Source organism: Sceloporus undulatus, chromosome 4 (genome assembly GCF_019175285.1).
Source record: "Sceloporus undulatus isolate JIND9_A2432 ecotype Alabama chromosome 4, SceUnd_v1.1, whole genome shotgun sequence".
NCBI classification, from domain to species: domain Eukaryota; kingdom Metazoa; phylum Chordata; class Lepidosauria; order Squamata; family Phrynosomatidae; genus Sceloporus; species Sceloporus undulatus.
The window spans coordinates 177,442,388-177,456,084 of NC_056525.1; the positions used below are offsets into that span (position 1 = coordinate 177,442,388).

General features: G+C 41.0%; 1 protein-coding gene across 1 annotated transcript in view; it reads left to right on the forward strand.

Annotated features, from left to right (window-relative positions):
- Positions 1-3,110: 3,110 nt before the first annotated feature.
- Positions 3,111-13,697, forward strand: part of SCGN (secretagogin, EF-hand calcium binding protein) — a 30,902-nt gene continuing 20,315 nt past the window's right edge. The window contains exons 1-2 of the mRNA XM_042464231.1: positions 3,111-3,263; positions 5,553-5,623. Of these exons, the coding sequence (XP_042320165.1) occupies positions 3,191-3,263; positions 5,553-5,623 (144 nt within the window). The 5' untranslated portion in view covers positions 3,111-3,190. The remainder of the gene's footprint in view (positions 3,264-5,552; positions 5,624-13,697) is intronic.

Here is a 13,697-nt window from a genome sequence, read left to right on the forward strand (position 1 = left end):
GCCTCCAGTTTAGATTCTAAAGTATTGACTTCTGGTTTCCTTTCCACTCATTTTAAGTGATTTCAGGCATATTCTCAGAGCAGCAATTTGTTGTGTACCCTCAGGTTGTTTCCAGTTTATGGCAACCCTAAGGTGAGCCTATCGTGAGATTTTCTAGGTAAGTCTTTTCAGAGGGGGTTTGCCATTAACATGCTCTGAGGCTGAGAGAGTGTGACTTGCCTGAGGTCACCCAGTGACTTTCCATGGCTGAGTGGGGATTCAAACCCTGTTCCCCATAGTCCTGGCCCAACACTCACACCACTATGCCATGCTGGCTCTCTGGAGCAGCAATTGCAAGATACAATTCATTTGCCATATGCAAATTCTTCCCTTGACAAACCCTCAGACATCCTCAGCATCCCTGTGAGCCCTAGAAAGATTTCTGTTCTGAAATTCTGGCACAAAAAAAGGAGAGGTAGTGTTTAAAGGCAGGATCAACATCTGCCTTTCTTTTTTGTCATGCCTTGTGGTTACCTTTCACCTCAGAGACATTAGAAGACACCTGCCCCACATCCACCCTTTATGAACTTTCCCTAAATGTTTCAGGCCCAATGTCTTCCTCTTAATAAGTTTTATATTTTTGGTAGTGTATTTTATGTGCCTATATGGTTGTGAATTCACTCAGGCAGAGGGTTCTTTGGTAACAAACAAACCTTAACTTTATTTAATAACATATAGCAAGAGTTTGTTTGGTTTGTAACATCTTACCTGATGAAGAAGCCAGTAGAGCTTTGAAAGCTTGCAATAAGTATATCGTGCATTTCGGTTGGCCAATAAAGGTATCACTGTTTGGTGGATTTTTGTTTGAATTTGCTAAATGACCAACAAAGCTACTGCTGCATGTTTTCTGGATTGCAAGAGAGGGGTCCTTGTTGAGATGCAAATGGACTGTAAATTTCCTGGACATTGAAAATCTCCCACATGGCCAGGAGGAGGAGGAGCCAGCCTGCAAAAGATTCCCTCCGTATACCATCTTAACTAAGGACAGAAACAACAGAATGCAGGCGTCTTCCTAACACCTCTAGTTTTTCTCCTGTTTGGTTTGTAACATCTTGCCTGATGAAGAAGCCAGTGGAGCTTCGAAAGTTTGAAACAAGTACATCGTGCATAGTTTTTTGTGGGGTTTTGGGGCTATATGGCCATGTTCTAGAAGAGTTTTCTTCCTGACGTTTCACCAGCATCTGTGGCTGGCATCTTCAGATTCTCTGAAGATGCCAGCCACAGATGCTGGCAAAACGTCAGGAAGAAAACTCTTCTAGAACATGGCCATATAGCCCAAAAAACCCCACAAAAAACTATGGATGCCGGCCATGAAAGACTTCGACTCCACAGTATATTGTGCACTTCAGTTGGCCAATAAACGTCTCACTGTTTGATGGGGTTTTGTTTAAATTTGCTAAAGGGCCATCACAGCTATCCCTGCATGTATCAAGGGTAGAATAGTTACAAAGGTGGTATGGTTACAATTATTCAACAGTAGCTGGTACTTCCCCCACTCGATTTCTCTTCACTGAACTCCCCTAAACAGAACTCTTGACTTAAATCATCTGCCTCACCCTTTTCTTCTGTCTGAACTCTGTACTGAACTCACTGAACTTAACCATCGCTTACTCCTCCCTTTTATATCTACTCTTTCCCTCAGCTCCTCCCTTACAGTCAGCCCAAACCAGGATTGGAAGAAGACTCCGTCACAGCCCCCTACTAACTGATCAAGTTGAGCACAGTAGGGAGTCCAGAGGCTTCCTCATCTCCAAGGAGCTTCTTTAAAAGTCTCTTTAAGCTTCCCAGGTGACTCTAGTTTCTACCTTTTGACTCGAACAGGTCTGTTTTCACCCACTTGTGCTGCTCCTAGTAACTAGTCCAACATCCTTCTGGTGCATTGACTGCAATGCCAAGAGAAAGAACAGTGTCCATCGGGGTGGGCCCTACAACCTAGCAGGAGGGAAGGGCAGGGTGACCAGACATGTCCTCCTTTTCCTGGACAGGTCCTCCATGGCAACCTCCTATCCAGGAGAGATTCCAAAAGGCCCTCCATTTTGGCTAAGAAGCAGGTTGACATTTCTAGGAAGGTTTTTTTTTTTTTGGTGAGGTTTGGGGGCTGTGTGGCTGTGTTCTGGAAGAGTTTATTCCTGATGTTTTGCCAGCAGCTGTGGCTGACATCTTCAGAGAATGCTGGCATGGAAGAGAGTGGAGTATATATACTGTTGGTTGAGAGGAGGTGATTTGCATGTTAATCTGTGTATTGTTTTTTATGGGGTTTTCAGGCTATGTGGCCATGTTCTAGAAGAGTTTATTCCTGATTCTTCTAGAACATGGCCCAAGAAACCCACAAAATCTATGGATGCCAGCCATGAAATCCTTCAACTTCATAAATATATTGTTCTGTTGTTGAGTGGCAAGACCTCGGGGTGTCTATTTACTTAGTAATCCATTGTCTGCTGGGGAAAACCCCTGACTCCGGGTGGCTTTCCTTTGCTGGGTCTTGATATTGGTGTTTTCCAGGACTGGTGGCCAAACTTTCTTTACTTCCAGGGTTTCTTCTTTCCTGTTGAAGTTATCTAGGGAGTTTATCACACGAAGGAAATCAGGAATTTATCTCGTGAATATCCTGGACAAATTGTGTAATTACACGAAACAATTTCCCACGACATTGCACAAAATCCACCATTGAAGCGGTCACAAAAAAGCCTTAAAATTCATCTTTTTACTTTCAGGATTTCAGTGGTGATGCATTTCTGACATTGGTTGATTTTAATATAATTAATCTCTCTTTAATGCTGAGATTAGCCTCAGTGTGATAAACTCCTAGATGTTTGTGGATTTCAATGGCCTCTCTGTGCCTTCTGAGCTGATAGTTGTTGGCATGGCCCAGAATTGGAGTGTTACCAAATAGCATTTGGGGAGGCTTCAGAGTTTTCCTTTGGCCACTTTCCTGGCCTGTCCCTCGTGTGTCAGTGCCTTGTGATTCTTGGCAGTGAGGAGACCCTGAGGGAGGGGGACCTGGAGCAGTGGAGGCAGGCTTTATTCCCTGCCTTTATGAATGCCTTGTTCCCCAAAGGGCGGGTCTCTGCCTGGGCTGCCTCCTGAATGCACCCTTCCTCCTCCTCTTCTTCTTCAGCACCTTTTGTGCCTGGCCTCCTCCTTCAGCACCATGGAGAGCGACCCTCTGCGGAGCCTTGACGCCGCCGGCTTCCTCCGCCTCTGGCAGCACCTGGACGCCGACGGTGAGACCCCAGGGAAGGAAGGGGAAGGGACAGCCCCAGGGGCAGTCGAGGAGGGGTCCCCAGGGGCCAAAGGGCCACAGACCCCAGGGGTGGGCATGGGAAAAGTTTGTGCAAAAGGTCCCATCCTGGCTCCTCTGCTTGCCTCCTTCACTCTGCAGCCAGGGACTCTTCCTTATTGTTGCTGCCTCTTTCTCCCCCATTCCCTCTATCTATCTATCTATCTATCTATCTATCTATCTATCTATCTATCTATCTATCTATTTAAATACAATCAGATTAGCAACGTTGCACAATATACATTCTATTTTATTATAAACTTCTACCCCCTCCTTATACATTATGTTTTCATATAGTCCTTATGCATTCTATTTTAATACAATCCTTATACATTCTATTTTAATATAATCCTTATATATTCTATTTTAATATAATTGTCTACCCTCTCCTTATACATTCTATTTTAATATCCTTATTATTCTATTTTAATATAATCCTTATATATTCTGTTTTAATATACTCTTCTACCCCTTCCTTATACATTATATTTTAATATAGTCCTTATACATTATATTTTAATATAATCCTTATACATCTGCACCCTTCAGAAACCATCCAGTTTGAGACCGCTTTAACTGCCCTGGCTCAATGCTAAGGAATTCTGGGAACTGCCCTCAGCCTTCTCTGTCAGAGAGCTCTGGTGGCCCAATCAACTACAGTTCCCAGGATTCCCTAGCACTGAGCCAGGGCAGCCAAAGCGGTTTCAAACTGGATTATTTCTGCAGTGCGTTTGAGATCTCTGTCTGCAGCTAGAATCACCCACAAAATGGAGTTTGAAGATTTTTAAGACACTGTTGTTGTTGTTTGTTTGTTGTTTTTCCCCCATTCCCTTTTCTTTTCTTTTTTTAACCAACCCTGCTCAGGCAACCCTGTCATGGGGTTTTCTGGACAAGATTTGTTCAGAAGGGGGTTTGCCATTGCTGTCTTCTGAGGCTGAGAGAGTGGGACTTGCCCAAGGTCTCCCAGTGGGTTCCCATGATGGTTGAGTAGGGATTTGAACTCTGGTCCCCAGAGTCATTGTCAAACCACTACAAGCCATGCCGGCTTTGGGGGAAATTTAAAGTTTGCATGTTTTATGTGACATTTGGTTCTCCCTGAGCATGGTATTTGCCCAATTCAGTTTTTTTAAAAAAAAATTTACTTATGAACTAATATGACTCTAAAATGCATTTGCATGTAAAATCCAGCTAGGAGAACGTCTGGTGTTGTTTCTGACCATTCAGGTGCAGACACTTAAGCTGCTTTTATTTCTGTGACTACAAAGTGTCCAACATTTCTGAAAGTGCATTGTTTTAACTCCAGGGCTGTTGTCTGACTGGAGCCATTTAGGGAGATTGCTATCACTGCCACCACCATCATCTCCATCATCATTTTCTCATTGGCATAGCATTAACGTGGCACTTGACAGAGTGACAAACAAAAAGGAGTTGCTGGCTGTAAGAAGCCGATAGCTTATGTTTTGCTTTCCTGATAAAATGTCACTCTGGATGTATTGTCCAGATCCAGGTAACTGCTTAAACCAGCATTGATTTATATTTGAGTCAGACTTATTAATTTTAAAAAATGTAATTTTTAAATTACCCACTTAATGCATTTTCCCATTCATTCAAGCCTTCACTCTTTCACTCGCCTCAAAATCCTAGGTGTCTAAAATCTTTCCCTATTTGCTAGGCTGTCTCTAGCATGGGTAGCTTACATCTTGTCCCCATATTTGTGTGATAGGCTGCATCCACACTGCAGAATTAATCCAGTTTGACACCTTTTTAACAGCTGTGGCTGAATGCTATGAAATTCTGGGAATTGTAGTTGGTTGTGGCACCAAAGTTCTCTGACAAAGAAGGCTAAATGTCTCAAAGCAGTGAGACATGGCAGTTAAAACAGTGTCAAACTAGATTATTTCTGCAGTGTAGACTGCAGAATCTCTGTGCTGATGTCAGAGATATCAGTGAAAGTTGTCTCAAGTTTCTATCTCTTATTTGCTTTAAAAAGTACACAAGTTATCTTTAAAAAATTGTAACCATTTAACTGCATATTTTAAAAATCTAGTGGTGTTTTTTTTTAAAGCATTGAAATGCAGCTTGTGCAAACTGTATGGCTCAAGTGAGCTTTGCTTTTTTAAAAGGCATCAATAAAAGTATGAAATGCAAATGGTAAGTGTAATTTGTAAAGATTAGGCCACAAATATTAATTGTATGCTATATGTTCAGTACTCCATATTTCAATTTATTTTAGACAATGGTTACATAGAAGGGAAGGAGCTTGATAACTTTTTCCATCATCTCCTGAAGACACTGGGCAATGAAGTAAGTACTGTCTCATATTATCTTGACGTAAGGATAAATAGGAATATACACTGCACACATGAGGAGTACTGTGGGCAAATGGGTTCTTGAAAAAGAATGTGGGGACATTCCTTTTCTTTTTTACTAGATCCCAGAATCCCCTGGTAAGGATGGTCACTGTTCCTGAGGATTCTGAGGTGGTAGTTCAGAAAATAGTTACCACAAGCTTTTTTACCACACCTTTCTTTCAGAAAGACTGGAATCCTGCCACTGAGTTGTTTGGGAACCAGGAGAGTATGACTGCTGGATTCATTGTTTCCTCTGCTCCCTTCCCTGCCAAACAACGGATTGACTGTTGTGGTTGTGGTTGCTGAAAAGGCCTACCTGCTCTGGGCATGCTGCTTGAGACCAGAGTATTTAACCATATTTATCAACCTGGCTACTTCCTTCCTTAGCAGTTCTTAAAATACAGAAAATTGCTCCCTGTTGACAGTAGAAGTTCCACTTAGCTTCTTTTCATAACAGGTGTACCAACTCCATTATTGCAGTTTGCGTGCCAAGTCTCCACTTTTGCCACCCACACAGTGGTCATAATTTTGGCACAAAGCAAACTTGCTTCTTGCAACAAATTCAGAAGGGGGGGCAAGAGAGCCCACTGTGTTTTGTTAGATTAATGAAAATGGACTGAGACGCATACACTAGTTTGGGTGAAGAGAGAGACAAAGCAACAGCAGCAGCAGGTGTTTTTCTTTATTCAAAGCAGGGATGATTAGTTTTGCAGATGCAATATTCTCATTTCCAGAATCAATTAACATGATGCTTTCTCCAGAGTTAATTTACACTAGCTTAGGGAAATGGATCTGTATACAAACAGCTGTAACTCTTGGGTTAACAGTGTGGTCAATTGTTTGTCTCCTGTTTCATTTCAGCTGACATATTGCCTCTTATTTGTTTTTGGTTTTTTATTTTATTTTATTATTATTTCTTGCTGCTTGAAATGTCAGAGAGGAGGAAACAAACAGCCGTTATCCGGTGCTTTCTTCACCCATTCTCAAATGATTTGGAGCAGGAATGGGAATTGGGTGGCTTTCCCGATGCCAGTGAAGCGCAGATCCCAGCATTCCTCACCATTGGCTATGCCACCTAAGGCTGCTGGGACTTGCAATTCAATAACACCAGGAACGGTAACACAATTTTCCTCCCGGATTTATAGCCAACTTAAAAAAAAAAGAATATGCACTAGAAAACAACTATGCAAAGGTACCTTTGAGACTAACTGAGTGGAAGAAGTTGTAGCATAAGTTTTCATAGTCTTGTTCGACTTCCTGAGATGCTTGCATCTCAGGAAGGAGACCAGGTCTATAAAAGCTTGCACTACAACTTCTTTTGCCCAGTTAGGGGCTGTAGAGAAAGCCCCCAAGGAGTGGCATCCCACTGCCCCTTTCAGCGCCAGATCAGGGCTGCAGCAACCACACACTGCGGCCCTGATTCGGCAATTTGCCAGCCCAAAAAGGGCCAGCAAAATGCTGTTTCTTTTTAAAATGGCATAAAGCTGCCTTGCTGCCGTGGCTTTTTGCCATTTCTTCGGCACAGCATGTCTAAACACTCCACCAAAGAAACATTGTGAATCCCCCCGCCCACCAGTCTGGTTCACCTGGTGGCTTCCTGGCAGCTTTGGGGTGGAGTTAGGGCATGCAACATGTGGTCACCATGCCTCCACTCCACCCTGATGCCAACCCTTTTGGCCAGTCTGTACAGCCCCTTAGTCTCAAAGATGCTACAAGATCCCCTTACAAACTGATATTCCAAACTAACACTGCCAAAGTTTGACTTTATCAAAACACTTTCATGCCACTGAGAGGAAAGGAAAAGGAATGGGAATAGGAATATAGAGTACAACGTTTGCTTACTGCTGTACCAGATTGAAAGTGTGGATTCACCTGGTTGCTCTCCATACCTCAAACACTGGTTAGTAGAATAAGCTTACATTCTTGAGAGCTGAGATCTTGAAAATGATTTCTATTCCATGCTTTGGTGATATCCACAAAGTCTAACTTTTCTAAGGTCCCAGTTTCCACCAAACTATTTTTTTTTTTAATGAAAATAGAAGTCTGCCAAGACTTTGGGCTTGACAGTAACAACAGATCAGTAATTCTTTATTTGCTTGTTTTTCCAGTACCAAGGAGGGAGCTAGAAATGAGCCTGGCTGGAGGAAGAATTGTTTCAAGGGAAGTGGTTTGTGGGAAAGGGCTTTGTGTCTGCCTGCTGATCTTTACCGCTAACTACCAACCTGCTCCTTTCCACATTATCTTGACACATGTTTTGCCCAGCCTTCCTTATTGGTAGGGCCAGTTGCATTTCTGAATGACTTTGATAGACAGCTGTGTTACCCTCCTGTAGGGTCTGACAATGGCCTAATGCTGTAATAGCACAGAGGTGGAGAATGGAATAGGCTCTACCAGGTTTCTTTTAATAGTGATGTATTTAATGGGTGAATTTATCAGACCCTTTTTGTGTGTGTTGAAAGGATCAGACGTGCTTACCAAGCAACCTAACAAGGCTGTCCTGAATAATATCAGCTTGTCATTATTTCTGTGCTTGGTGGATTTAAAAGTACAACCTGCAATATAATGAATGTCCCTATGAAAGTTGTCTCTGTTGGAACAGCAAACACTTTCACAATTACTGTTTGTCACCTCTGTTCTCCCTGTTGTTGTTTCCCCTGTAATTCCCCAGCATTGCATCCTGTCCCCCCTCAACTACTGTAATGTGTTTTCATCTACCATTAAAGAAAAGCAAGCACAGCTGGGGGGGAAAACAACAGAGTGACAGGATCAACAACATGCAAAATGGAGGAAAGGTGGAATTAACTTCACTGAGGAAATGAGGGAACTGATGTTTTCCATAGAGTTTAGTATACAGTGGAGGTCTGAGCTTCTGTGTGTGTGTGTGTGTGCGCGCGCGTGCGTGCACATGCATGCACATCCAACAAGAGAACGGGGTTGTTTGTATATGAGTGTTTGTGTCTGTGCATGGCTTCATAATGTTTCAGAGATTAAGTACAGTCCAAAAACTTGCTCTTTAATTCTTTTTTTGTCCTATCAGGACAATTCAGTTCACAATGTTCCATTTATGCTAGCTGAGGATTTCATTTATAAATGAAAATTTACACAGGTAAAAATAACCAGATTTACCTTTACAATCCAGGAAAACTGGCCTCATGGTGTTAAAGGAAAAGACAGCCATCTCCCTTCAAATGCATTTATATGCACACATGCATTTGGGGTAAGCACAAACAAACACAGAATTGTGTGTGTGTGTTGTTTTCTCTACAAACCTTCAGGTTACAGAGAGGGTCTATTACTTTTCTGGGAAGAAGTTTGAATCAGACAGTATGTTGTGTATCCTAATAGCAAACACATTTTCCATGTGTCTGCTCATATGTTGCCCAAATGGTACCTGCCTCTACAAGAAAGAGGTGTTTTAGGATTAATAATGTTTACTTATATTTATTTTTATAATGCCCACTAAAAGGCAGAACACAAACATATGTAATCAATAATGGATGATAGAACACATTACTATAAAATACTAAAATGATAAAATAATATCCTAATATACTGAAACAAACTCCAAACAGGAGGCTTGCTTGGGGGAACCCTGACATTTTCAGAAAGACAAATAATATTTAGAAGGCAAAACAACTTTAGGGAGAGGAAGTACCAAAACAGCCAAATGCTTAGTGGACACAGATCCATGCAGCCTGAATGGCTAGAATGTGAATGGAAGCCCTTTAAATGCTAGTATTCTGTGCCATGTCCTACTTGTACAAATGGTGTAATAGGGAATAACACCTGTTCAAGATACACCACTCTACCTCCATTACTAACAAGTCTTCTTTTTCACCACACTTACCATTCTGTGGACACTGAGGAAGTTCATTAATTCTTTATTGGACTGCCTGACTGGGTTACCTCTCCCCTTGTATCCTCTCCCCTCAAGCTGTGTGTGTGTGTGAGAGAGAGAGAGAGAGTATGCACATGTGTGCAGTGGTGTGTCTCTGCCCAGGTGTCACCCAGTTGGGGGGTGTGCTGCTGAGGGGCAGCCAAAAGGGTATGCTCCACCCTCTCCTTCAGCCCAGTGACAGAGGTCTCCTCATGAGGAGACCTCTGTTGCCACAGCAAAGCCAGGAGCTGCGCACTTAGGCTTTTACTTTGCCACTATAGCAAAGTGGGGAGGGGCACAGTGGGAGGAGAGCCCGACAAAGTGACACTCCTCTTCTGGGTTGTCACCTGGTGCAAGTTGCACCCCTTCAGCCCCTAGTGTTGCCTCTGTGAGTGTGTTTGAATACAAAACACACTCACAAACATGCTCACAAACAGACATACATCTGTGAGCATGCACACAAACAGTTCTTTTCAATTGGGTCATTTTACTGCCAAGCCTACAAAACAAATCTCAGTTTTGTGCATGCCTACTCAAGAAATAAGCTTTGGGGCAGACCATTTCAGGTATGCAAAGCACAGTACAGTTCTGCTCATGTCTGTGCAGAGGTCACTGGAACATCTTTTAGGCTCCCAAAGCACAGCTGCAGGTGTTGAAAGAGAAGGATATTTAAAATGTGAATGTCTTTAAATGACTGTGATAGCTAATTAAAGATTAAAGTAGGGTTTCCCTGCTTAGTAGCTGAAGAGACTCTGCTTGGACCTCAGTCTGAATTCCAGAAATGAAAATAGCAGTGGTCTTTTCCCCACAGTTTAACTGGGCAACAAGGGGGGATGAGGGTGCACCACTGACACCTAGGCAGGGATGATACAGTCTGCCATAAGGGGCTATGCACCTCTTATGTAGACAGTACTGAGCTAGATGAACCAACACTCTGACTTGGTGTAAGGCGGCTTCCTATCTGCCTATAAAATGGATGTTTGTAACTGTACAAGATAATAACAATTGAATCTTTTTTTAAACATACACACAAACAAAAACATTTTTATATAAATCTAAACCATATATATATATATATATATATATATATATATATATATATATAAATTGATACATGAATAATACTTTTTTTAAAAAAAAAACACCTCTAATTAAACTATGAAACAGATATTACTGACTTTTCCTGCAACTGATGGAAAAAGCTGCTATTTCTATACTGCCTAATATGTTATTATATTTAAGCTTCTACTACATAGTTACTTTTTCTTTTTGCAAACCTACTACTGATTCATAATCCCAATGTAACTGCAAATAAGCAATGAACAAATCCCAATCTTCTTTAAATGGATTTTAAAAAGTCTCTTTGATCACTTGTCCACTTGTCCATCTCAGCAAGTTCGGTCATTTTGATCAGCCAATCTTCTTGTGTTACAATAATAGCAACTTGTCACCTTCGGGCGTATACTGTTCTTGCTACCATAACCATATACAATAAAGTCCTTCTTCTCTAATTTGTCACCTACCATTCCTAACAAAAATGTCTCTAGTTTCAACTGCATTTTGAGTTTAAAGCTCTCCTCTAGCTTAAATGCATTTGAGTTCAATACTTTCGTGGTTTATCACAGGTCCACCACATGCTCTAATCTGCCTGAAATTTTAGTGTATTCATATTGGATAGTTATAAATTTTTTGATGTTTAATATTTTTTAGGGGTTGATCACTGTTTTTATGATGGGGGGAAGGTTGGGGTTTTGGGGTTTTTTTAATTGTAATTTTGTTTGATGTTTTAATTATACTGTTGGAATTTGCTTTGATTCCTTTGTGAAAAAGTGGAATACAAATAATAATAATAATTATTATTATTATTATTATTTGGAAAAAATCCCTCTTTTGTTTATATTTCCAACATTTATTTGAGCTGTTCTTAAACATTTTCAATAACCTATCAAGAATTAAATACCATCTACACATCATTTTATAAAAGCTCTCTCTCAAGTTATAATTCAAGGTAAATTTCAAACTCAATGTCCACATCTTTTCCCAAGAACAGTTGAATCTTGATCACTACCAGCTTCTAGGAACATGAAATTGTACACAACATGATGCATGCTTGAATAACCATGACTGATCGTTGCAGCTCCAGGGTAGGATTTGGGCTTGCTTCCAGCAATGCTTTGCCTATCAACAGTAAAGCTACCAACTTAATTTAATGTTTAATGGAGAATGTAATTTAATGTTTTTCTTCACTAATTTCCTATTAAAAGAAGAGCTCACAAACCTTCCCATGAAGAAGAAAGCTTAACAAAATAATCAGCAAAAATTCTTGGTTGGCTGTACATATTCTCCTTAAAACATTTGTTGTTGCTGCTGCTGTTGTTGTGTGGTTTCAAGGCATTTCCTACTTAATGGCAAACCTATCATGGGGTTTTCTTGGCAAGATTTGTTCAGAGGAGGTTTGCCATTGCCTTCTGCCAAGGCTGACAGCATGTAACTTGCCCAAGGTCATCCAGTGGGTCTTGTGGCTGAGCTGGGAATCAAATCCTGGTCTCCTGAGTCGTAGTCCAACACTCAAACCAATGCACCACACTGGATCTCCCTTAAAACATATAACAACAACAAAAAATTTCTGCCCTTAGATATCTTAGTCTTTTAGAAGTTTCTCATCTCAAAACTACATGCATTAAATGACTCCTTAAAACACAGGAGTTGTTTAATGCATGTAGCTTTTGGAATTGAATTGTTGTTCCCACTATGAAAATGGATCTTTTCATTATCCCCTTGTAATTGCTTCTTTTTTGGCATGATTGAAATAACAAATAGCTCTAGACCATAGTCTGCATGCTATTTTGAGACAGATTATTGGATGCTCCAGCAGCTGATGGCAACTTAGGCCTGGTACGTACCGCCAAGAAGCGGCATCCAGGTGGCAATTCTAGAGTTAGGGACCGCACACCAACCACACAGTCCCTAACCCTAGGACATCACGGTGGTGGCATAATGGTGGCCTCCCGTCCATACTGGGGGCGCCATTGTAACATAAGTGACACACAGTGTATAGACATCACTGCACGTCGCTTACATCACGAATGTGCCAATGGCATACTTGTGACATCCACGCAGCATCCCAAGAAGAATCCTGTTTTTACGGGTTCTCTTTGGGGCGGAGGGACACTGCACAGTTTGGCTGCTGCGGTATCCCTCCACAGGAAAACCGGATGCCTCCAGCCCGCCCTTTCAGGGGGGGTATGTACCAGGCCAAAGATAAATGAAATAGGCTGATCCCAAAGTATGGTGGGTGAGATCATTCAAAAATGGTTATACTGAATATAACAGCTTTGCCTATAATCTGAAAGGTCTATGAGAACAAAGTGAAATAAGAACCACAATGCCTCCAGAATATTTTTATCTCATATGAAAGATCTTGCCTATTTTAAATTCACGAAAGAAGTAATTAAAGTGCCACACAACTGAACAATATAGATGAGATTTTTTTAAAATCCACACAAAGGAATAGGGTAAATTCTACAATCTCTTTTTAAAAAAACCAATCATATATGATTATAGGCTGCACTTCCCAACTTGAGTCTGCATGAGAAGCTTAAAACCAGTGGGGGAAGTAGTTAAAAAAATAGTAATCTAAAAAAGGAACAACAGACATTAATGTATTCAACTAAACTTATTTACTTTAGTATTGGTATTGGAGCATGTGGTGGCCTTCCAGCTCCAGGTGTTTCTGGATGAAATAGAGTATCTAGATCCATTTCAATATGTAATCCTCGGTTGTGTATGTTTGTCTTCTCTCTGTGTGTGTCTCTCTCTGTCTCTCTGTGTGTAGGGACTGAGCCTTTTGCAATTCATTGCCATTTAACTTCAGTTTATTTTTCCTCTTTTTTTTCTTTGCAGTACACTCATGTGCTTATTTATCTGTCAGCTGAGGATTATACTTCATATCTAATGAAGCTTCATGTAATACTTCATATAATATTGACTCTTTTCCAACTGTGTGTGATTACACTCATTGCATAATTTATTCAATAACTCCTGTTTCTGTTTGGTCTTGTGTAAGTGCTCAGTTTGACTGGCCAAAATCTGTTGCATCATCATCATCATCATCATCATCATCATCATCATCATCATCATCATCATCATC